Source organism: Phyllobates terribilis, unplaced genomic scaffold (genome assembly GCF_046119375.1).
Source record: "Phyllobates terribilis strain yellow unplaced genomic scaffold, ASM4611937v1 Scaffold_13__5_contigs__length_258822181, whole genome shotgun sequence".
NCBI classification, from domain to species: Eukaryota; Metazoa; Chordata; class Amphibia; order Anura; family Dendrobatidae; genus Phyllobates; species Phyllobates terribilis.
Window position 1 is genome coordinate 143,961,787 of NW_027362773.1, and position 26,640 is coordinate 143,988,426.

The window sequence follows — 26,640 nt, forward strand, 5'->3', positions numbered from 1 at the left end:
CCAAAAATACAGATGTGAATATCAACGTAGATCATAATGGGTGTCAATTCTATCTGGGAAATAGTGATTTGAACTTGTACGTGAAAAACTTGTCTGAATGAGCGCTTACTGGGGTAGCATCTACTTGTTACAGGAGGAGAGTGACATCTGGTGGTAACTCTGGGTATTGTTCATTCATTTCTGTTCGGATGTAACTGTTACTGATGCACATCCGAGAATCGTATGTGGTGAAGCTTATTAAAAAAGTGAATTTGTGGAAAAACTGTTTTTGCCATCTTGTGCTGGAGTTTCGAACCAAAAATCTGTAACATACAATATATCGTTAGTGTGTTCAGTTGGCACCAAAATGTAAGATAATGGTTATGCCTCAGACATTAGGATCTGAAGCATACACTGTGATGCCGATTATGGGAACGGTGCTGCTAAACTCATCCAGTGAATAATCTGCATATGTTACACCGGGGTTTTGTAGCAGATTTGCTCGCGGTTTTCACTCTAGTGCATTACAAGGCGGTGAGTAGGGTGAAAAATTATCTGCAAATACTCAGTATTGGCAGGAAAAAATACTGCATAAAATGTGCACATTTTTTGATTATTTATTTTTTTTCTTTTTTATGAATTTTTCTTTTCTTTTTTTTGGTGTAACAATTGAAATATTGCAAATTTAAAATGCTTTGATTTTCAAATCTGCAAGAAATAAAAACAGCTTGTGCATGAGATCAGAAATCTGATTCACTTTGCCAATACTGTGAAGTGTAGCTTTTTTACCCTTGGGGGGGGGGGATTGTGGCAAAAATCTTAGCGTGTGAACAAGCCCTAATATTAGCTGAAAATGTAACCTTTTGTAGATAACTCCTCCTGCTTCCCTGTGATGGAGTTTTGCTTGCAGTCACTCTTGTGTTTGTAGTGACCGCACTGATGGCCTTAGGAGTAGCTACTTGTGAAGTGGAGAATGATTGGGTCTTTGACCATATAATTGGGTGCCTGACATTCTTGGCTGTAATGTAGCAAAGATTTTGAAACTAGAAAAAAATAAATAGTTTGAAACTAGAAAATATATATTAATCTATCAATAACTGTGTCCAGAGCCTGTTTTATACGGAAGTAAAGATTGCAGTGAGTTGGTGACACTGGAGGATGTGATCACAGAATCCATAAAATCTACAAGATCCGCCATCTATTGTAGTTGGTGCGCCCCCTCTAGTGGCAGCCTCTGGAATCTTTACATCTATCGCACCAGGCTCCCGTCGCTGAGCAGAGGATCTGGCACTCCATATCGTATCCCTATAATGATGATGGAATTGGTTTTGTCACATTACATCCTGGGTGTTGCTGCCGCTGGTCACCTTGTGCTGACTTGTGAGCACTCCCATGACGGCATTGGAGCGAATCACTCAGGTGTGGTGTAACTTTGCCCCCCAGCACTCCTAGTTCCTGTCTCAGGAAAGCAGGTATGTATGACTGTAGTTCGGAGCGCACCTCCTAGGGCTCGTTCTGACGTACCCGATGATCAGCAGGGTGGGGCTGACAACGTGCGATCACTTGCCTCTTAACGTCTTAATGCAAGGCGTTGAAAAACTATAAGGAGTTTGATTCAGGTAGCACTTAAAGGGCTTGTAGCAAGAACCTGTGGATTTTGCATGAAGATGCTGTGACCAGCTAGATAATCCTAAATTCAGCATTGCATAATAGACCCAGCCAGAACAAGAGCCAGTGGTGGTCTCCTGTCTGTGGCATCTAACAGGTTACGTACATAGCCCTTTTTTCAGTGTTCAGGACCATCTCAAGAAGACAACCCCTATGGGGTCTCCCATGTATGGGCCAGAACGTTCTGGCAGACTCGAGCCTTTGTCTTACAACTGTGGTTATTCATCTGAATGGCCACCATGTAAAATTACACTTTCCCTGCAGCGGTTACTTCAGCAATACCAATACCTGACTGGCGAAAATATTGCTATGTGCTTAATGAACCTGCTTGTTCCTCAGCACCCAGTAAATTTTCTTTATCCTTGTCATTGCAGGTGTTCATCGGTGAATTACCCCAAGACTTCCTGCGCATCACGCCAACCCAACAACAGCAGCAGATCCAGTTAGACGCCCAGGCTGCACAGCAGCTGCAATACACTGGAGCCATGGGCACCATGGGCAGACTCAGCATTACAGTGGTGCAGGTAAGTCTGGTCACACAGCCCAGCATGCTGAGTATTTTACCTTGTGTGTTGTTGTCAGGATTTCTGTTGCCCTTCTACAGTTTGACCATCAGTGGCGGCTATTGTTCATTTTAATAATTGTGCTGCAGTTTCACTCCTTCCCACTAGAGGCTGCAGTTGTGTTCTGAAATTGCCCTTGGCCAAGATGGTGGATTTGGAATCCATCTTGTTTCCTGTTTGGGCCTACTTAAAGCCACATGGAACTCACTGATTGCTTGAGTATTGTGTCTAGCTATTAGCCTAGTTTCAGTCTCCAGCTCCTGAACATTCTTACCCAGACTGTTCTAAGTCCTTTACGGATTGTTTCCTAGAACTCCTAGCTAATTTCAAGAACTTCTACTACTGATTGTGCTCCTTTTGGCCATTGGTTTCCAGCAGTACTACGCCAGTATAACAGATGTGCATAATTTTGGAAACCACATTGCAGTACTGGGAGGTGGTCACTGGTAGTGTCAGGTTCTTCCAGCAATTTGCTAAATTTTCTGAATCCAGTTCCATGACAATCCAGTTGGTGCAGATATATACGTATAATGTATTTGTAGTTTATTTGTTCACGTTTTCTTCCTAGGCCAAGCTAGCAAAGAATTATGGCATGACCCGAATGGATCCTTACTGTAGGATACGTTTGGGCTATGCCGTGTATGAGACGCCCACTGCACATAATGGAGCCAAGAACCCTCGATGGAACAAAGTGATCCAGTGCACCATCCCGCCTGGGGTGGACTCTTTCTACCTGGAAATATTTGATGAGGTTAGTAAGTAGTAAAACGCCTTACGTTGACAGCACAATGATGTTACATGATCTCTCTCCCTAACATACACCCCTTTTAATATCGCATGAGACTTCTGAATGGAGAGGGCCCATTGGGAGATTTGGCATTCCCTTTATTCCCCATCGAAGTGTTGATTGCATGGCCGAAAAATAAAAGGCACCTCTCAAGAAGTCGTGCCGTATTCTTTATTTATTTTATGCATCGAACATGTCTGAGGTGGGAAAATGCCGATAAACGGACATCTGCTGTACTGCGATGCCTCTGAGTATATGTGGATCATACTACCCATCAACACCACCCAGTCACCACTTTATGTGATGGGGGACATGTTTTCATCAATTGGCGCGGTTTTAAATGGTTCACACATGGCCATGGTGATTGCGATCATGTAATGGGGAAATTAGCGATTTCACCGGCACATTGGAAATCTGTCTCCACAACTTGGCCCCAACTTCATCAAGACCTGCGTGAAAAATGCCAGTCTTATGAAGGGGAGTGGTGAAGTCAGATGCTCCTGATTCATTAAGACACACACACTCCTTAATGAATCAGGAGCGTCTGACAAGTGGCGTGCACCTCACCACAAAGCTTACTCTAGTCGGGGACTGGCGTAATATTTCAGATATGAGGTATGCTGCAGTACATGAATGAAATTTTGCTAAAAATCTTCAAGTAACACAAGTTTATGGACTAACCTTAAGAAGTTCAGACATAAGATGATGCACTCACAAATTGTACCTGTATTATTCTCTTCTGTCAGTGGTTATTTTACCTTTTTAATGGACTTTATACTGCACTTCTTCTCATTACTTCTTCAGAGAGCCTTCTCCATGGATGACCGCATTGCTTGGACGCACATTACGATCCCAGAATCTCTGAAGGAGGGCAAGGTGGTGGATGAATGGTTTAGTTTGAGTGGAAGACAAGGAGATGACAAGGAAGGCATGATTAACCTGGTGATGTCCTACACGGTGAGCGCACTGCTTATTCAGTAGGAAGGGTGGTGCAGTTTGGAGAGACACGAATGTCCTGTAGTGACAGACCTAGGACAGCTGAATGACTTTGGCATACACCTACCACTTACAGGACGTTACCCGATAATTTGCTGCTTCATCTACAGTATGTGCAAAAGCCTGGCCAAGGCCTGTCTGCCTGCATCAGCCTTTACAGTCGTTGACACCGAATCCCTGGCTGAATACTATAGGGCATCAGTGCTCTTGTGTTAATGTTCACTTTCCATGACAAATGTGAGCCTTCTATAAACCACACAAGGCAGTGTACAGTCATACATGCCGGGCTGTGTAATAAGCAACCTCTATCTGCTCATGCGTGGGCTGCGTCTTCTCTTCAAGGGGCTTCAATCTAATCAGCGTTTCCTTCAGGCATAGTCATTATGTGCATAGAGAAGGAAAAACCGCATTTACGGGCAGTGAGGGTTATTATAGTACAGATCACCGACGTGGGGGCAAACTAGCAAGCATGGATTGGAGATTTTGGGAGAGATGTGCAAATTAGTGGAGCAGTGGCCCACGGCAGCCAATCTGATGTGACCTCTCATTTTTTAGAAGCGCTTTTGCTCTTTACTCTGGAGTCTAATGGATCTCATATTGGCCTAAAAGATCTACAAATGATCCCATTAAAATTGAATCCAAGACTTCAGTGTCATAGAGGCCTACTAAGCAATGGCACTGGCTTTGCAGTTTAATTCCCAGTGCTTACGTTAAGTTCTTGTAGATTTTGGTGAGATTAATTAGAACCTGTCATGTCACCAAAGGCTATTAACCTGTGTATATGGCGTTAATCAGGATAAAAGCAAAGTTGCGCAGCCGGCGCACTGTAAGCACCGCTACTGTGAGGAAATGAGCTTTATTTCTCCAGACAGGCTTCCCAGTATGCGGCTTCAGTCACCTCTCCGTACACTGTGACTGACAGCATGTTCAGCACTGATACTCTGCCCAGCTGGCTGTCAGTCAGTGCTGGGATGTGCTTATAGCCACCACGCACTATGTACTGAGCAGTGACTGAAGCCGTGCCTGCCGCACCTCTATGACTGAAAGCCAGAGGTTGCCGGGAGGATTAAAGTACATAAATCCGTGCATTCAGTGTGGCGGCTGGGCAGCTTCAGAACGCTATCAACCTGCAGACTAGCCCCATGTCTGCAGGCTAATAATGTTTGGGGACATGACAGGTTGCATTTAAGCCTCAGTATTAACCCATTACTTTACAATGTGTAAAATCTACATTTCCATAATAGATTGGGCACAGTTCAGATTTAAATACAGCTCACATGTAACGCTGCAGATTTTCTACACTGTAAGTGAAGTTTAAAGGGACTGTCAGAACAGAATGACTGTTCCATCTAAGTACAGACACTTTGTGCTTCCTGATGTGGCCAGTTATTTAATTGCACCTTCCCACTTTTTTTTTTTTTTTTTCCCATCCATCTCCAACCCCTCTTCTTTGACAGCTCCGGCTTCATAGAGCCAAAGAAGGGCAGAGATAGATGGAAAACAAGCAGGTGGGAAGGTGTACAGTAGTGTTCAAAATAATGGCAGTCCAGTTCTATTATCACATGTCAAACAGTTTACTAGTTGGTGCAGTAGATTCTAAGAAAACCAACAGACTCTGCATTCATGATCTGCATGTTTTTGAGTCTGTGTATTTGAATAATTTAGTTGTAAGGAGGTATGTTCAAAATAATAGCAGTGTGGAGTTCAATTAGTGAGGTCAATCATTCTGTGAAGAAACAGGTTTGAATCAGGTGGCCCTTTTTTAAGGGTGAAGCCAGCACTTGTTGTACACTCATTTCTCCTTGAAAGCCGGAGAAATATGGCTCTTTTGAGACATTGTTCAGAAGATCAGCGTACTTTGATTAAAAAGTTGATTGGAGAGGGTAAAACTTATAAAGAAGTGCAGACAATGATAGGCTGCTCAGCTAAAATGATCTCCAATGCTTTAAAATGGAAAGCAAAACCAAAGAGAAAACGGAAGACCGCCATTCAAATGGATCCAATAATAGCCAGGATGGCAAAGGCTCAGCCAATGATTCGCTCCAGGATGATCAAAGACAGTCTCAAGTAGAGATGAGCGGTGTTCGACTAGAACTGTTCGCCAATCTCAAATTCGAGCTGTTTTGGGCGGTGTTCGAGTTGTTCGACGAACCCGAACCATTTGCAAAAAATTCGGCTGTTCGAGGTTATGTTCGATAACTGTTCGTGCACCAAAAGCGTGTCCTGCATGTCTGGCGCTATTTAGAGCACCAATCATGCAGGGATTGTCTGCCACTCACTGTAATGCCACAGCCATGGTGGTTGTGGCATTACAGTGATTGCCCAAATCGATGGGAACAGTGCCAACAGTGAAACATGAAAAGCCGGCAATTCATCAGCGGCATACACCGGTACCCGACAATTTAGAACCGAAAGAATAGAGCTTCACACATAGATTAGATAGATAGAAACATGTCAGTCACACATATAAGAAGCACAGTGACAGTGTTGCTTACTGTACTTGTCATTTAGTGTAAAGGATTTATCAAAAAAAATAATAGTGTTTTCATGCACCGTCTCTTTAAAAAAGCCGGCCGGCAATTCAGCATCTGTACCCGACAATTTAGAATAGAAGGAATAGAGAATCACACATAGATTAGATAGAAACATGTCAGTCACATATATATGAAGTACAGTGACAGTGTTGCTTACTGTACTTGTCATTTAGTGTTAAAATAAAGGATTTATTTAAAAAAAAATTGGCGTGGGGTTCCCCATAATTTTAGGCTCTAGCGGAGGTTAACCAGACGGCTGGGGCAGATGTTTGAAGCCTGGGAAGGGGGTAATACCCACGGAGCTTCCCAGGCTACTAATATCAGCCCCCAGCGGAATACCTAGCCTTTACTAGCTATTAAAATGGGGGACCCCCCAAAAAAATGACGTGGGGTCCCCCCTATTTTAATAGCTAGCAAAGGCTAGGCAGACAGCTGGGGGCTGATATTAATAGCCCAGGAAGGGTTCCATGAATATTGGCCCCCTCCCAGGCTAGAAACACCAGCCGTCAGCCGCCCCAGAAATGGCGCATCCTTAGGATGCGCCAATTCTGGCACTTAGCCTCGCTCTTCCCACTGCCCTGTAGCGGTGGCAGTGGGGTAATAGGGTTGGGGTTGATGTCAGCTTATAATGCCAGCTGACATCAAGCCCAGGTTAGTAATGGAGAGGCGTCTATAAGACACCCCCATTACTAACCCCATAGTCAAAGTTAAAAGAAAACATAAACACCCAGAATAAAGTCCTTTAATTGAAATAAAGACACATTCCTTTATTGTTCTAAATTAAACCATACTTACCATCACGCCCATTCCAGCTGAAGCCAACGATCTCCTGCAATAAAAGAAAAATAATAAAGCAACCTCATCCTTACCTTTCCATGGTTCCCACGACAGCTTCAGCTCTGCTACATCGAGATAACAGGCTGGACCGCAGCAGAACGCTGCCATCCAGCCTGTCATCCCGCAGACACTGAGAAGCGCAGGCATGCTTGCGCTCTGCAGTGTCTGGCTGTGACGGCATAAAGATGAGACGAGTTCATGTCCAATGAACTCGGCGCACCTCATGCACGTCACTGACAGCGTGGGAGAATTCTCACGCTGTAGCGCTGAGTGCAGGAGAATTTTCCCACGCTGTCAGTGACGTGCATGAGGTGAGCTCATTCATGTCCAATGATCTCAGCTCACCTCATGCACGTCACTGACAGCGTGGGAAAATTCTCCTGCACTCAGCGCTACAGCGTGAGAATTCTCCCACGCTGTCAGTGACGTGCATGAGGTGCGCCGAGTTCATTGGACATGAACTCGTCTCATCTTTATGCCGTCACAGCCAGACACTGCAGAGCGCAAGCATGCCTGCGCTTCTCAGTGTCTGCGGGATGACAGGCTGGATGGCAGCGTTCTGCTGCGGTCCAGCCTGTTATCTCGATGTAGCAGAGCTGAAGCTGTCGTGGGAACCATGGAAAGGTAAGGATGAGGTTGCTTTATTATTTTACTTTTATTGCAGAAGACATTGGCTTCAGCTGGAATGGGCGTGACGGTAAGTATGGTTTAATTTAGAACAATAAAGAATTGTGTGTTTATTTCAATTAAAGGACTTTATTCTGGGTGTTGTGTTTTTTTTAAATACTTTACTAGAAATTCATGGTGGTCATGTCTAATATTGGCGTGACCCCATGAATTTCGGGCTTGGGGCCAGCTGATAATGCCAAGCTGGCCTTAACCCCTTTATTACCCAGTGAGCCACCGCACCAGGGCCCTGGATGAGTTGGGTACAGCGCCAGAAGATGGCGCTTCTATGAACGCGCCATTTTCTGGGGCGGCTGCGTACTGCAATTTGCAGCGGGTGGGGCCCAGAAAGCTTGGGCCTCCCTGCGCTGCGGATTCCAGCTCCCAGCTGCCTAGTTGTACCTGGCTGGGCACAAAAATAGGGCGAAGCCCCACGCAGGCATGCTTGCGCTCTGCAGTGTCTGGCTGTGACGGCATCCAGATGAGCCGAGGTCATGTCCAATGAACTCGGCTCACCTCATGCACGTCACTGACAGCGTGGGAAAATTCTCACGCTGAAGCGCTGAGTGCAGGAGAATTTTCCCACGCTGTCAGTGACGTACATGAGGTGAGCCGAGTTCATTGTCAGCTCATCTGGATGCCGTCACAGTCAGACACTGAGGAGCGCAAGCATGCCTGCGCTTCTCAGTGTGTGCGGCATGGCAAGCTGGATGGCAGCGTTCTGCTGCGGTCCAGCCTGTCATCTCGATGTAGCAGAGCTGAAGCTGTCTTGGGAACCATGGAAAGGTAAGGATGAGGTTGCTTTATTATTTTTCTTTTATTGCAGGAGATCGTTGGCTTCAGCTGGAATGGGCGTGATGGTAAGTATGGTTTAATTTAGAACAATAAAGGAATGTGTCTTTATTTCAATTAAAGGACTTTATTCTGGGTGTTTATGTTTTCTTTTAACTTTTACTATGGGGTTAGTAATGGGGGTGTCTTATAGACGCCTCTCCATTACTAACCTGGGCTTGATGGCATTATAAGCTGACATCAACCCCAACCCTATTACCCCCTGCCACCGCACCAGGGCAGCGTGGAAGAGCGAGGCTAAGTGCCAGAATTGGCGAATCCTATGGATGCGCCATTTCTGGGGCGGCTGACGGCTGGTGTTTCTAGCCTGGGAGGGGGCCAATATTCATGGCTCCCTTCCTGGGCTATTAATATCAGCCCCCAGCTGTCTGCCTAGCCTTTGCTAGCTATTAAATTAGGGGGGACCCCACGTCATTTTTTTTGGGGGGGGTCCCCCATTTTAATAGCTAGTAAAGGCTAAGTATTCAGCTGGGGGCTGATATTAGTAGCCTGGGAAGCTCTGTGGGTATTACCCCCTTCCCAGGCTTCAAACATCTGCCCCAGCTGTCTGCTTAACCTCCGCTTGAGACTATAATTACGGGGAGCCCCACGCCAATTTTTTTTTAATAATAAATCCTTTATTTTAATACTAAATGACAAGTACAGTAACCAACACTATCACTGTACTTATTATATATGTGACTGACATGTTTCTATCTATCTAATCTATGTGTGAAGCTCTATTCTTTCTGTTCTAAATTGTCGGGTACCGCTGCTGAATTGCCGGCCGGCTTTTTTAAAGAGACGGTGCACGAAAACACTATTATATTTTTTAATAAATCCTTTACACTAAATGACAAGTACAGTAAGCAACACTGTCACTGTACTTCATATATATGTGACTGACATGTTTCTATCTATCTAATCTATGTGTGATGCTCTATTCCTTCATGTCTAAATTGTCGGGTACCGGTGTATGCCGCTGCTGAATTGCCGGCCGGCTTTTTTAAAGAAAGCGTCTTCTGAGCAGTTTGTGAGCTTTTGGACACCTTTTGAAGGTGTTTTCTATGTGTTCCTATGTGTTTTTGTTTGCCTGCCATTGGTTTTAACGGTGTTCGACGGTGTTCGACGAACAGTTCGACGAACAGTTCCTCGAACATCCCGGTGTTCGACGAACTGAACCCGAACACTACGGGGGTGGCTCAACACTAGTCTCAAGTTACCTGTGAGTACTGTGACAGTTAGAAGACGCCTGTGAGAATCTAATCTCTTAGCAAGAAGTCTCCGCAAAGTCCCACTGTTTAAAAAAAATAAATAAATAAAAAAAAATGTACTGAAGCAGATACAATTTGCCAAAGAACACATCAACTGGCCTAAAGAGAAATGGAGAAACATTTTGTGAACTGATGAAAGTAAAATAGTTCTTTTTAGGTCCAAGGGCCGCAGACAGTTCGTCAGACTACCACAAACTCTGTATTCAAGCCACAGTACACTCTGAAGATAGTGAAGCATGGTGGTGCCAGTATCATGATATGGGCATGTTTCTCTTACTATGGTGCCGGATGTATTTACCGCATACCAGGGATCATGGACCAGTTTGCATATATTAAAATACTTGAAGAGGTCATGTTGCCTTACGCTGAAGAGGATATGCCCTTGAAATGGGTGTTTCAACATGACAACGACCCTAAACACGCCAGTAAGCAAGCTAAATCTTGGTTCCAGTCCAACAAAATTGAGATTATGGAGTGGCCAGCCCAATCCCCGGACCTTAATGCAATAGAACACTTATGGGGTGACATAAAAAATGCTGTTTCTGAGGCAAAGCCAACAAATGCCAAAATATTGTGGGATGCAGTCAAAGCATCCTGGGCTGGAATAACAGGTGCAGGTGCCAGAAGTTGTTTGACTTGATGCAACATAGATGTGAAGCAGTTCTAAAAAAAAACTGAGGGTATACAACCAAATATCAGGTTAGTGATTCACAGGAATGCTAAATCCTCAAAAAAAGACATATTGTGAGTTTGTAAAGACAAATGCTGACCCTGCTATTTTTTTAGAACAATGTTCATTTTTTTGTTTTTTTCTGTAAAGTAGTTAAAATTATACATTTCTCCATGTTTTGAATTGGAAAACAGTGTGCAATGTTCCCAATGCATGGAAATAAAAACTAATATAAAGATTTTGTGTTCAACTCATGATTTTGAACACTACTGTATATAAATGATTGATTGGCCCGCCATGAAGCACCGAGTGCCTGTACTTGGTTTGAACAGTCATTCTCTGCTGAAAGTCCCTTTAAATCGCTATTTTACTTAAGTTGTATTGTACTGTACTTTGTAGCAGACTTTCTGCAAAAAAAAGTGCTTGTAGACTTTTCAGGAATTTGCTACACACTTCTGTTTCCGCAGTATTTTTCAACTAACAAAGCAGTAAGGAACCCTGCTACAAAATGCTGGTGTGAATCCAGTCTTAAAGAAGTTTTCCGGGCTTTAGGCTAATTTCTGCAGTCTCTGGCGAGTCCTGACAGCGTGCAATATGTGCACAGTCAGGATTTCCTGCGTTTGCCAGATTGAGCAATGGACAAGGGTCCACCAGTATTTACATATGACAGGTCACATGTAGACTAGATTCTCATCTGTGTTGTCTCCGCTCAGCGGTCATAGTGACTACAGGAATGTCACTGAAGCCCACAATCCCCTTTATTGTGATGCCTGACCTTATTCTTAGATTTTGCTGACTTTCTATGTTGCCTTCTCTTGCAGTCTCTGCCTGCAGCAATGATGCAGCCTCAGCCTGTGGTGTTAATGCCTACAGTTTTCCAGCAAGGTGTCGGCTACGTGCCCATTGCAGGTGAGTATTGATGATGTCATATATGCATTGTGCACGGCATTGCAGGTTGTGGCACCAGGTATGTTCTCCAAGAGTATAAAATGGGCCTAAACAGAGCAAGACGTTCATGTAGGGTCCTCTCCCTTTTACCATAGTAAAACAGAACTCTGCTGTCTTGTATAGTTCTGTTTTATTGCTAGACAATCCAAAAAACGTGATGCCGTGGTCAGATTACATGACCTGTCCCAAACAAGAACTAATCAGAAAGTAACCGAGCAGCGCAGTGGTGGTCTGTCTGCTCTGGTGAGAGGCGTTCCTCTTTTACATTCTGATTAGCAATCTGAGAAAGGTCATGTAATTTGACCGCAACGTCACGTTTTTGGTTTGCCCAATAATAAACCGAACATTTATACTCTGCAGTTTGAAAAAAGATTGTCGTTCTTTTTACACTGATAGTGGCCGAGAGAAGTCGTGGCTTCATTAAAATTATTTTACCATGTCATGGTCTTTTGGGGTGACCATGTGAAGCTCTTCAGAAAATGGCTGAATGAAATTTTTAAAGGGAACTGGTCTCATGATTCCTATTGTCTGAACTAGGGACAGCATGAATCGGGGCCGGCTCCTGCATTCTAAACATCGAAGCTTTACTCTAAAACACTGCTGTGTTTTTTCACTGAGAGTTGAGTGTGGCTGGGTATGCGAAGACTAGTCTGAAAAGCTAGTCCCCGTGTGTGTGTGTGTGTGTGTGTGTGTGTGTGTGTATAGATAGAGATAAATAATATTACACACAGCGACGAACCTGTCATTCTGAGTGTAGGGGGTGAAATCGTACTAGTCACCTCTTGCCCGGGTTGCTCTTTTAAGGCTCGTTTCACACATTGAATTTTTGCAGGGTTTTTTCTCTTTTTACCTGCAGGCAAAACCTGCTCTCTTGGCAGTAAAGAAGCTGCTTACAAAAAGCACATTTTGGAGATTTTTTTTTTTTTCTTCTTTTTTTGGTGTGTTTTTGTTGCTGATTGTGTTATTTGTCTACAGTACTTGCTTAATGAAGTTAATTTTATTCTCCAAAATAGGAAGCAAAACAGCATGCTTGCATTTTTGGCAACAAACAGGCAATCCCTGCATGTGTCACAGCTGTCTAACAGCTGCGACAACACATGCAGCCGTGGCGACACTAACACAGATGCCGAGCACACCGAAAATACTGGGCGAGCACCCGAGCGTGCTCGCCGAAAGGGTTAACGATACACGCTCTATCAACACTACTTACTTTATGTTTTGTCTGAAAACACTGTAGCCTTTAGGCAGTGTGCCCACGATGCGGATTTAATGCGTTTCCGCTGCACCATTTCCGCCACGAAAACGCATGTTAAGTTGTCTGCCATGTTCCCCAATGCTGTGCACATGCTGCCGAAATTTCCGCTGCGGATTATCATTGCAGAAAAATACGCAGCAGAACCATTTGTGCGTAATCGCGGCAAAATCGCCGCCATTGACTTGCATTGAACCACATAACATCCGCATGCATACATAATAGAATAAAACGTTAATTTTTTATTTTTTTTTTAAATTATTATACTTGCCCCTTCGGCGGCCCCTGGTCTCCTCTCCAGTGGCTTCCTTTGTCATCGGTGTTCTGAAAGGTCCTGCGGTGACGTCATTTAGTCATGTGATGGTCAGTGGTCACGTGACCTGTCAGCTGACTAAATGACGTCAGCGCAGGTCCTTTCTGAACACCGCGGGACACCGAGGACAGAGCACGCCACTGGAGAAGGAGACCGGGGGCCGCCGGAGAGGTAAGTATAATGTGTTTTTTTTTTTTGTTTTGTTTTGTTTTTTTTTACTATAGATGCTGCATTTAAAGCAGCATAAGTTGGTCACACAATATAAATCTATGCCAGTTGCATGGATTTATATTGTGTGACCAACTTGTCAAGCACTTTTCCAAGTGATGCTCAAAATGCATGCAAAAACGCTTGAAAAAAACGCTTATGCCTGGTAAAAAAATGCATGTAAAATCTGCATGCATTTTTTCTGCCAAGGAGATGCAGAAATGCACAGGAAATTTCTGTTTCATTTCTGCATCGTGGACACATAGCCCTAGAGTAAAATGTAGATGATTAGAATGCAAGGGCCGGTCTCTGATCCGTGCTGCTGCTCCTGGTTTGAGCAGTATGACCTGATGAGTGACTCAAGAAACTTTTAGGAATATACCAAGTGTATCAGGGGTAGACCTGGATTGTCTTGACCCAGAATTGTTGTCAAACTTGCGCTGTTGGTCAAGACATTTGCACATAAACCGTTTTTTTTTTTTTTTTTTTTTTTTCTTCAATATCGATTATTTAAAGGTGAAAAAAAATAACTTTGAAAGGATTGTTAGGAGGGAGATAAGCCAGTCTGACCAATTTGCTAGCACCTGACATTCTGTAACATGGCTTCTATTGCAATAAATAGGAATTTGGCCATTGGCTGCTTCTAATTAAAACACAATTGCAAAAATAATTGCATTTTGGTAAATAAATTGTCTCAAGGTGTCCATGGCCCTTTCAACTTTTTCTCTTTGTGACCACTTCTGCTGCTAGAGATGGTGTTCTTCACTTCTGCTGCTTTTAGATGGCCACTTCACAGCCTCTGTTGGCATACACCGTGGGGGTCACACAGTTTATTGATGACACGACTTTGTTGCTGTTGATACTATTGAAGGAAACACTGATTTCAAGCTGCAGGTGGTGATCTACATCTGCCTTCTGGGTGCACTGACCAGCATGTCCAGTTACCAGGTCCTCATTGTCAGGCTTACTGGTCTTTCTGGTTTGCAAAGTAGCCCTGTAATTACATTTAGACCCTTTTAATGAACCTTGCAGCACAACCTGACCCAAACCAGGAGGAAAAGCCCTACATCTGCTGACTATTTCAGGGTTCTTTGGGTGGGTGAGACTGCTTTGACAGAAGAATAGGGGGTAAACGTTCTCCTTTGGAAGAGCCCCGTAGCACAGATCGGTTTCTGCGTCAAAGGCCTCTCGCCCAGGTAACCCATACCCTGCTCTGTACGAACGGGTCAGAAACAGCTGTCTGCAGGTGGCGGGCCTTTGCCGTCTGCAGGTGGCGGGCCTTTGCCGTCTGCAGGTGGCGGGCCTTTGCCGTCTGCAGGTGGCGGGCCTTTGCCGTCTGCAGGTGGCGGGCCTTTGCCGTCTGCAGGTGGCGGGCCTTTGCCGTCTGCAGGTGGCGGGCCTTTGCCGTCTGCAGGTGGCGGGCCTTTGCCGTCTGCAGGTGGCGGGCCTTTGTATAGGGTGGTTGTCCTCCTGTTTTATTGTTTGTTCTTTGTACTAATATATATGTATATTCAGACTGTATTTTCGATCACACATTAACATTGTCTCCGCTTGCTAATTTCTATCTCTGTTGCATACACACCCACCCAGGACTTGATTACTTGTCTCTGGGTAAGTCTGTATCGCTCCTGCATGATCCGTTTCCATCATGCACACAGCAGTGGGGTTTGCTTATATCAATGTTAAAAAAAAAAAAAAAAAAAAAAGTACTGAATAACAGCACAGCAATTATAATTTACTGAGAAACCATGTTTCTCATCCCAACATATACTGCGTGCATAATGTATTTAACTTCTTAGGCCTTTGGGTGTTCTTTATGGTAATGTGCATTAATGGCAATGTGTTATCACACACACAGAAATCTTGCAAATTCTCACACTAGCTACTGAGCCTAATACTCACGTCGTCTGTTCTTTGGCACAACCAAGTAGAAAGAAATAGGCTCTGATCTGGGCAATGGTGATTTGTAGAGAGTGGGAGGAGGTGAGCTGTGACCATCTATCATGAATGGTGGATCCTGTCTTCTCTACGATATGACATATATGGTGATGTCTGTCATAGTGATAACTTCAGAAAAGTCTTCCATACTGAACGGAAAGTATGAGTTTACTATTAGGCCTAGTGACCAGTGTGATTGCAAAAATAAAAGGCAAAGCAACTGGGGACAAATAAAATGTTATAGAATAGAATATAACTTTTTTTTTTGTTGTTCCTTTAGTTACCTGCCATTTGGGAAGGGTCCTGAGACCCCTGAGAAAAATGCACAAATTGTTCTAGTCCTTACATCTGTGGTCTCCTGTCCTGTGCACTCCTCGGTACCTTTTAAGCAATTGGTGTGGGTCTCGGGGTCCAGACCTAGGCAATGGCGACCGAGACCTCCATTCCCCACCAATCGTGCAAAAAAGCAAGTCCTGTTGTCTTCCATCGGCCTTATTCTTGCTAACATACGTCTGGAAATATGGTGCGACCACCAGGCCGCGGGGTGCGCACAATATGTTCTCCGGAGAGTATTGCATGCTAGATCTATGCGAGTCCGGAGCCATTTATAAGCCTGCTGTCCCTATATACTCATTTTAAGAGGAATTGTTACTTAGAGATAAATAACAAACAGGAAAAAGATCAAGATTTGCTTTTACTTCTGATGTTAAACGTAATGAAGACGTGAGGATCAGCTAATAAGGAGGTGGATGGTGTCTGGCCCGGCTGATTTATATACATAGTGGCTATTAGAGCCTTTACTTTACAGGTTTTTCTTGTTGGATGGGATGTCTCCCTCTTATTTTAAAGGAAACTCCCTTTACAAATGTATTGATGATCGCCGGTATAAGTCTGTTCACATTGCATTGTTAGCTGGGAGTCTTTGCATATAGAGGGGGTGATTCTAGTGGCTGGTAATGAAAATCTCTGCACTTAAAGGTCATTGTTTTCAACAGATTATACTCCTGACATTTTGCCCACATAGTGTTGAATAAGTCTAGGGTATGTTCACACTGAGTGACTTGTCTTTTGGCGCAGATTCCGCACCAAACGTTACATAATGGGAAGTACAAAAACCGGTGTGACCATACCCTTTATTCAAATTTAGGTGGGACAGTGTTGCGATTACACTTTTTAAAAGGGAACATACTTGATCGCTACACACTTGATAGAGGTGCAGAGCTTGCTGGTTACACAACAGAAATGTGGCGCTGAGATTGGCAACTACAGAGTCTAGTAGGTACACACAAATAATTTGGCACGTGGAGGTGGTAGCTGCCGGCCACAGTTTTTTCTGTTTCTGGCCACATGGTGTCTACCACAGGCTGTTGGGGGAAGGCAGGCTGGTTCAGTCAACAACTACAGTTATGGCATTTTTGCCTGTCGATTCTCCAGGTCTGTACAACTACAACAATATTAAGCTTATACAGGTGTGTGTGTGTTACATATGGGCCATTGCATAGGAGGTCTTAATTTATTTTACATTGGAGCAATGAAAGTGGACGTACCCTTCAAGAAAAAATACACAATGTACACATTACAAGAGGTTGCTATTTGTGCGCTGGTTTAAATTGGTGGTTTTTGTTGCACATAGTTAATTATGTGTTTTTTATTTTGTGAATGGTAAATTTAGTCCCCAAATCAAATATACATATATGTAATTTTTTTTTTCCCCATGATGACTGAATAGAAAGCACCTGTTCAGTCATCTTTCTTCTGTGTAGTCTTTTGTGCTACCTTCCCCATTCACATGTAACCTGTAAATGCACAGCGGTAATGGGACAGATATATTTAGGGTAACACTAGTGCTGGGGAGGAAACTGTAAGGGTTTTTTTTTTCTAACGATTTAGGGTTTCTTCTCCTTCCCAATCTTGGTAGGAAGCACATAAGTATCTGGTGGGTTGTCTGTCCTCTGTCATGCAAAATGGCACCTAGTTCGATATGCCGGTCAACCATTGTATCTAAGCGAGAGAGGGTAAATCTTTTTCAACCTTATTTTAATATAGAACCCCTCTATTCTTCATCTGGACATGGCATTCACCTCGTCCGGTGGAATTAGGGTCAGGGCAGGTCTATTTTCTTCTTGAGGTGAGGCCCTTACCTCTCAGCTATAGGAAAAAAAACTCCTTAAGGCCCAGAGATTGTCTTCATTTGTATCCTAAACATCAATCAAGCAAGGATTTATTCCAGTCCGTGATTGCTTCTAGGCCCCAGTCCCCGGAACGGGGTTACAGAAACAGTCAGGTACAACTGCTCCAATATAGGTATAATCCCATAGAAATGAAAGGGAGGCAGCTCAGCGTGTTACACCAACACCTAGCTCGCTTTGTGTGTATTATAGTTGTTCTCAGCTGTTTTAGCCTTCACTCTGGAATCTAAAAGCAGTTCTTGCTGTCTCTGCCGTGAAAGTCAAAGATGGGAATAACTTTTTACTATTTTTAAGAAAAAAAAAAAGTTTCTTCGGGAACCTGTCGCCATGAAATGCAGTCCAATCTGCATGCACCATGTTGTAGAGCAGGGGCAGCTGAGTAGATTGATGTATAGTTTTGTGAGAAAATATTCAGTAGAACCTGTGGTTTAATCATTTAATCCTCCGCTCTTCCTGGGATTTCAGTCCAGTGGGCCGTCCCATCAGTGACTGAGAGCTATTTCTAGATGCACACTTATACAAAGAAAGCTGTCAGTCAATGATGGGACCGCCCACTGGACCATTGATGGGACCGCCCACTGGACCCAAAATCTCTGAAAGAGCAGATATTAGATTCATCATGGGTTATACTGAATCTTTTCTGACAAAACTATATATCAATCTGCCCAGCCCCCCCCCTGCTCTATATCATGGTGCCTGCAGATTGATCTGCTTTTTCAGTTACATGTACTCTATAAACTAGTATTTCACAATGAATGTCTGATCATGCAAAATGTCCTCTGTCCCTTTTTACTTTTACATTTTTCAGACTGTACTGGTTTTTCTTCCTTGATTATATATATTTCTTGTTTTATTTAGTTTCAAGCCTGAGAACTCATTTACAGTCTGACTCTGTGGTGCCAGTGCCTAGTACAAAGCCGCCTCTAGGGTTGCCCCCCTTTGAAGTTAGCGCTTTGTTCTTTTGGTTTGGCGTTTGAGCACTGTCTCCGCTAATAAGGAATCCTATTTTTGTGCGTCATTCTTCTATGAAAATAAACTTTTTATTGAGTAAAAGTTGCTGTTTTGTTCATTGACCAATCAGGATCTAAAGTTTGATCTGTTGATAAATCTTTGAGCTGTCCTTTTGGTCAGTAATAACCGAGACTTTTTGTTTTTCTGTCTAGGCATGCCATCGGTTTACAACCCAGGAATGCCAATGACTCTACCGCAACCGGCTGTGAACCCACAACACCAAACAAGAGAAGAAGACCTAAAAGCCCTCAAAGATATGTTTCCAGGCATGGACCAAGAAGTCATTAAATCCGTTCTAGAAGAACACCGAGGCAACAGGGAAGCAGCAGTCAACTCCCTACTCCAGATGGCCGAAGACTCCTAGTGACAATCTCGCTCTGCGGCTTCCCTTTCCCTGCCAGTGTCCTATATGACTTGCCAAGATGGAATCTCCTTTGATCTTTTTTTTTCCCTCCCTACAGTCATGAATTGTTGTTTTGGCTGTCCATTGTGCGCTCTGTTTATCTTCTCCACCACCACGAGATTTGTGAATTCCCTTACTTTATAATTTGCCCTGCAGTACTCTTATTCGTGGAAATACGTGTACTTCAGGCAACTCTCCAGCTTTCTCTACTGAGATCTTTTTACAATGGTAATGAATGGTAACCTGTATAAGCTATTGTTGGCCTGTGTGGAATGTGATCTGTTTTATGTTTTTAGTGAAAATGAATATTATATGGCTAAAGTCTGCCAGAAGGCGGTATGTACCCATCTTTAGGCTCACGCGGGGCTCTATGCCCCGGGGGCTCATTTGCCCTGGTATCCACCGTTCAAGAGAATAAGAAACAAAATCTTTAAAAACTATCTTAAAATGCATAAAGTAAAGGTTTTTATTCAATGTGATTTAGGTCTAAGCTCATTACAAATACTTGGTAAGGTAGAGAACCACCACACAATCATTTCTCCTATCAGGAGGGTATTGCATCATGCTGTATATGCAACAGGCTGGAAATACTACTATGCAAAACCCAAATGTCAGATCTGAGTGCAGCCGTGGCAGAGCAAAGTCGTCCTCTCGTCAGATTCTGGTTGACCATGTATATTTGTTTTCCATCTATCTCTGCTGCTAACTTGTTCCTGTGAAGCCAGAGCTGTCAATCAAAGAGGAGATGGCTGGAAAACAACTAGATGGGAAGGTGCACTGAACCGTTTGGCCACACCAAGGGTGCACCAAGTACTTTGCTTGGTTCGAACAGTCATTTTGTGCTGGTAGCCTCCACACAATCCCCTGATATCTGCCATCAAAATGAAGGCCTAAGGCTGCGTGGCCACGATGCGTTTTTGCTGCGGAATTTCTGCTGCGGAAACGCTTTTAAAACGCTTGGTAATATGTGCCCCATGGTCCCCAATGACAATCCGCATGTTCTGTGCCCATGCTGCAGAATTTTCCGCAGCGGATTTTATGTGCGGAAATATCCAAAGCATGTCCATTATTTGTGCGTTTACGCATGCAGATTTGCCTACTCAATAGCATTAGAAAAATGCATGGCAAATCCGCATGTCAAAACGCTTCAAAAACACGTGTTAAAATCCGCATGCGTTCTCACTGGCAAGGACATGCAGAAATTTTCCGCTTCATTTCTACATCGTGGGCACATGGCATGATTGCTTTTTTTTTTTTTTTTTTTTAATGGAAAATTTTCTTTCCTTTTTGCAATAAATCTGAAGTTTGCGGAGTGACACTGGTCATAGATACATCAATTCTGCTGGCATAGCTGCTAGTCAAATTTGTAAGAATGTCAGCTTTCCCCCCCACCCCTAGACATTTATTTTCAGGTATGGCCACCTTTTTTTATTTTTTTTTATTTTATTCAGCTCTGGGGAAAAAAACTCTTATTAATGTTGTATGACCATAGCTTCTTCCATTGTCACTGTACCCTATTAGATTTTATGGAAAGTATAAATGGGGGTCTCTACAAACAACATTCTGTGAATATAGCTTTGACGGAGCCCACACCCGCCACGCATTGACATGGTTAGCCGTTCCTTTCCACCCTCCAGCAGAAGTGTATAGCCTAAGAGTTGTCTTTTGTGATGAGCACACTTTTTAAGTACAGTAGTTATCGCTAATGTATTTCTTCCCTGTAATGAGCCAGCTTGACACTCAGGCCTGGGTTACATTACACCTTTCAAGTGCTTGTACCAACTCTCTGCTCTGAAAGTTACCTCTCGTAAATTGGACTGTTCATAATCACTGTTATCTGACCGGTCATTTCTATTAAGTGGTTTATCCAAGACTCAAGCTGTATGAGATGAGGAAAGTTCTAATACATGTCTTGCCAACCCTCTTGGACTCTTGAAGGATAATACTGACTAGCTAGAGACTAATCAATTATCTTTGTGGATTCGTGCTGAAATTCTAATCTTCTTCTGACTGTGTGAACAGGGACATACACATGAGATATTTGACGTTCAGCTGACAACTCTCCTGACTCCTTCATGTGGTTTCAATGTGGAGAGGAGAATGGCTGATGCCAGGGGCGATCTACCCTGAAGGTAAAAGGCAGGGCTGTTGATGATTCATTTAGTTGATTTTTCTTGCCCCCTTACTTCATCTGTCAGGGAAGAGTCAGGAAGACCCCATAAACCTCATATGGCCGACTAGTCCCAAAGAAATTGGCAGGTTCAGCCCTCTTTCATTTAATATTTATAGGGACCTTAAAGACTCCTTAGTCTTAACTTGCCTGAGTAGTCAACTTTTAAATTCCTAATTGAAATCTGCTTGTTGAAATATACATTATGCCATTCCTTATCCTAGACTTTCCAATTTTTCTTAAATGTAATGTTTTTTATTTTCTCTTTGCGATACATAATAAATTATGGATGAAAATGATCAAACAGATGTACAATAAAAAAATGATATTGTGGTACAGTGTTAGCCAGAAAAATCGATGTAAATACTTTTATGCCCAAAAATGACAAAGTATTCTTGAAGTGATACCTTTTATTGGCTAACGAGAAAAAATATATTTGCAAGCTTTCAGAGCACAGAGGCTCCTTCAGGCTGTATTACCGAACCTGCCTGAAGAAGGAGCCCCTGTGCTCTGAAAGCTTAAATACCTTTTATTGACGAACGAGAAATATATCACTCCGAGAATACTTTTGTCATTTTTGGGCATAAAAGTATTTACAATGATCAAACAGAAAATCTTTTCTTGTGGCTCACGAAAACCAATGATGGCTTAGAATACATATATAATATACACATGGAGAGAGAGAGAAGTTGTCTAGGAGTGAACTACTGATGAGCTATCTGTAAAATAGGCCATCAATATGAGATTAGTGAGGATCCAACGCTTGGCTCCACCACCTATCAGCCAAGATCTGCTCCGGCGGTGGCTGGCAATGTACATGGTGGTACACAGTACTGCTGTGGTTTGCCCTATACATCACTTATATTTCAGCTGATCAGTAGGGGTGCCATATCTCAGACACCCACCGATCTCATATTCTATGGACAGGTCATCAACAGTTCAGTCCTAAACATGGCTGAGGTCTAATTTTTGTTCTGAGAAATAAGGCCCCTTAAGCCTAATGCATCTATCAGGCACTGGTTATATTTGCTTCAGGTCTGTCAGATTTCACATGACATGGATATTAGAAAGTCCCTAAAGGGACTGTCAGCACAGAATGACTGTTCAAACCAAGTACAGGCGCTCAGTGCTTCAGGCGGCCAATCATTTATATACAACTTCGCATCTGCTTGTTTTCCCTCCATCTCCTCCCTTCTCTGGCTTTATGCCAGATCTGTCAATCAAAGAGGGAGGTGTTGGAAATAGAAAGAAAACAAGCAGGTGGGAAGGTGTATATAAATGATTGGCCGCCATGAAGAACCGAGCGGCAGGACTTAGTTTGAACAGTCATTCTGTGCTGACAGTCCCTTTTTTTTAATCCGAAAAGCGGTAGCGGTGGGGACTGTGCTTTACTGGTGTTGTCATACCTCAGAAAAAAAAAATTACAATCAAAACATAAAATCTTTTACAATCAGTCTTTATTAAATGTTAATACTAATCATGGGGAAAAATTCAAATTTTTTTTTTTTTTTTTTTTTTTAGAACCAATGTTTTAACAGAGGATCGGCCCATCCCTCTCCTGTCTATAGAGGCTGGCAGACATGTACATTGCTATAATAAGAACTTTGAAGTTTATTACTATATTTATTGCGCTTTTTTTTGTTTCTTTATGGAATCCAAAGCTTTATTCCAGTGTTGCTGCCTGGCAGGGAATATACTAATGGTAGCTCGGTTCTTTGGCCTTTGCTTATTTGCAGAAATGGTTCTGTCCAGGGAATGTGTATATAAGGAGTTCCCCTTTAAGACTGTATATTTGGATGAACATTTAATTCCTTTCAAAATAAGGGAACAGTGAATATATTATGACGTGAGAAATCTCTAGCAATCTTGTACAACGTTAGGACCGTATTAGTTTTGATAAGTGCTAATAATCAAGTTGGTGGACTGCTGGACCATTGCAGAATACCAGAAAACAAGTGACTGCGCCGATCACCGAACACCAGATAATGACGTGTGTACCTGAAAGGATGGTGGAAATTGAGTCCATCTTCTGGACTAATGATGAACATGGATCTCCAGCCCAAATATTTTTATTTTTTTACCTGTGTCATCATTGTATGTTTATAACTGCACATGTAGCCGGAGGGTCGTAATGCTATGGGCAGGGAGTAGTTGTTGGTTTGATGGGGCTGTTTACGTAGAATTAGGGTCCACATGTATTTTTTTTTTCGACAATTTTTATTTTTCCATAGCTAAGAAAATCCACTTCTAAAAGACATTGCTGTCTTGGTCCATTACTTTTATGCCTTTTTTTTTTCCAGCATTTGTTTTTATGCATTTTTAATTATATGGGTGTAGCAAACTTTTTTTTTTTTTTTTTTGTTTCCAGTGCAAAAAAAATTAATCAAAACTGTGGCACGTGTTTAAAAGACTTGGTAAACCCCATGCTATAGGCATGTTTTCTGTTTAAAATGTGCTGTTAAGAATCTTCCCAAACATTTTAAAGAGGTTTTGTACAGATTCTGCACAAAATCCTGTCTGTGTGAACAAACCCCACAAGAGTTGTCCAGGAGAGCAAAAAGAATGTAATTGTTTGAAATGTTCTATAATGGCACTTGCTAATATATAACTTTATTATTTTCTGTCCTAGTTTCAGTACATTTCTTTCCGCTTTCAGGTGTCCCCATGCGACCAGTGAGTATGATGAGAACTGGAGGACTGGCTCTCTATTAATTAAGCCAACCCCCTTTTTTCGGTGTGATGGAATAGTGAAGGCTGCAGCCAATCATCCTGCTGATTGGCTGCAGCGCTCTCCTAATATTGTTTGTCAGACAGTCGGGGAACGTGGCTGAGATAAGTGGCGCTGGTCTGGTAGATACCAATATTTTATTGTTAAATGATACATTATATGCATTACCGCACTTAGTTAAGCCGTCCTCTACAAAGCTGACTGTTTTTACAGTGTATATTAGGGGTTTTATTTTACTTTTTTAAAGCTTTATTGAATGCCATGGATAAGATCTGGTTTTCCGATGTAATAATGTGCATTATCTTTTCTTTTTTTGCGTTGAGCTCCAGTCTAGTGGAGCCGTGAGTGGTCACTATCTGGTCCTGTATTACACAACATACTGAAAGCCAAAATGATTTTAAGTTCCATGAACAACATACAGTAATTGCTGTTGGATAATTCGGACTGCGTTTATTCATGACTTTATTTTATTTTAAATCCTCTGTACCTCCAATGTAGGAATACAATTGGAAATGTAGTCCTCTTTATTATGATTACTGGGATCTAAAAGTGGGGAGACTCAATTTTTTTGATCAGTTTTTACCTTGCCTCCTATGTTTGAATCTTGACTGAAGGAGATCTGCTCCATCTTTTCTACGAAGAAGAACTCCATGGGTAAAGCTTTTTTGTGCAGGGTATCAGAGTGGCAGGTTTTGGGGCAAGCAGGAGAAAAACCAGCCATTATTGCCGTATAGGGACCCCATGCAATGTTTTGGTGATGGCCTTTTGCCCAGAGATGGTTTGTTCCCCAAGTTATCCCATTAGCACCCTATAGGTTAGACCTTTAGGACCCTCCAAGGAAGGAACAGTAGGTGCTCCTCCGTGCCACCACTCCATTCATTCGCTATAGGAGCGCCAGAGATATTATTTTTGGATCCAAATTCTCCAGGATCTGACCATGGAACACCTGACAGATCTCAAAAGGGGGGCGTCGAAATGCGATTTCTAGTGCTCATATAGACCATGAATTGAGTGGCGGAGCACATGTAGATAGATGATGATGTGCCAAGGTGGAAAAACCTTTTTAAATGGTTGTATTGAGATTGACAAGAATTTGCCTTTTTTTTACCCCAAAACGGTGCCACTATTGTCACTGTCGTGTGTCTAATATTGCTGCTCCTCATCCTGTTTACATATAGTTCTGAGCTGCAATGCCAAACACAACCCACTGACCAGAGTGGCGCTGTTACTGGAGAAATAAAGCAGGCCCTGGTTTGTAGATGTGGGCGATTTGTGGAGCTGGTGTTCTTGACCGTTTAGCTCCTGGTTCATAGTTTCAGGGATCCATAGACGGGAGAGACGTGTTCTCTATGCAAGTGTGCACTGCGTCCTATTGTTGCCTTATTTGTGGAAGAGTATATTAATAGGAACGTTGTCGATTTTAAGGAAATTGCTCCATTTGCCATCCATCTAGTTGGTGGAAGTGTCAGAATCACTCTCATTATTGTCCTATCATGTGCAATAAGGAACAGTCCTGGAACAATGGCCTCTCCCAGTGGTTCGGTAATTACAGGAATGATCTGTGATCTGCAGGTTTCCCCGTGTGTCCATCTGTTCTCTGCGTCATGGCCGCGGCTCCGGTATCTACAATGCTGTCTGCAGTCCACACTGTACTTTGAAGTGTGTTTTGTGGTGCCTATATATGTATATGTGTGTGTAACATATATAATGTTGTAATACCTTACTTTGACCAGTTGCATTTACTTTTCCACATGTAAATGGATTCACATTGTGCTTTTAATGTCTGTCATTTTAATTAGCTGTCCAAGGTAATAAATGGATGATTATACTCTACATTAACCTCGTCCGTATTGCTTTATACCGTAAAAGCTCGGGACCCCCAACCATTGCATTAACGTGTTGTCCTCAGTGGCCAGTGTATCTGCTCTGGATAAGGGGCTGATCTCACTGCTGCTGGGCTGATGGACTATTCCTAAAACTCCCTAAGAAGAACAATTAATGGAGTGTTTTGGAATTTCATAAAAATTAAATGTTTCTGCTCATTATAATATATTAAACTTCTCAAATATATTTTAATTTGTAATATTTTAAAATTATTTTTATTTTGAGTAGTTTAACATATTATGAACATATAAATGATTTAATTTTTTATGGACTTCCAAAACACCCTATTAATTGTTCTTCTGAAGTTTTCCAAATAGTCCATCCTATGTGCATTTTATTATTAATAATAATAATAATAATAATAATTAATATGCACATGGGGATGAACTATTCCGAAAACTTCTGAAGAACAATTAATAGGGTGTTTTGGAAGTCGATGCAAAAAATTAAATGATGTCTATGCTCATTATAATATCTTGAACTTCCCCAAAATAAAAAAATTAAACATATTATAATTTTTTTTTTTTTGGTTTTTGAGAAGTTTAACATTATAATGAGCATAGACATCATTTAATTTTTTATGGACTTCCAAAACACCCTATTAACTGTTCTCTCCTACAGAGTTTTCCGAATAGTCTGTCCCCATGTACCTTTTTTTTTTTTTTTTTTTTTTTTTTTAAAATAATATCTACTGCTTTACTCACTCTCCCCAGTTCCTGTACAGAATCTCCACTGGTGCCCAGGGTCATATTGTTTGCAGAGTTGACAGCGCTGCAGCCAATCGCTGAGCAT

General features: G+C 42.5%; 1 protein-coding gene across 2 annotated transcripts in view; it reads left to right on the plus strand.

Moving 5' to 3' along the window:
- Positions 1-25,799, plus strand: part of TOLLIP (toll interacting protein) — a 50,424-nt gene extending 24,625 nt beyond the window's left edge. For both annotated transcript variants that reach the window (XM_073658770.1, XM_073658771.1), the window contains exons 2-6: positions 2,022-2,171; positions 2,779-2,961; positions 3,802-3,954; positions 11,627-11,714; positions 18,816-25,799. In XM_073658770.1, coding sequence (XP_073514871.1) covers positions 2,022-2,171; positions 2,779-2,961; positions 3,802-3,954; positions 11,627-11,714; positions 18,816-19,027 — 786 coding nt within the window. In that variant the 3' untranslated portion in view covers positions 19,028-25,799. The remainder of the gene's footprint in view (positions 1-2,021; positions 2,172-2,778; positions 2,962-3,801; positions 3,955-11,626; positions 11,715-18,815) is intronic.
- Positions 25,800-26,640: the final 841 nt, after the last annotated feature.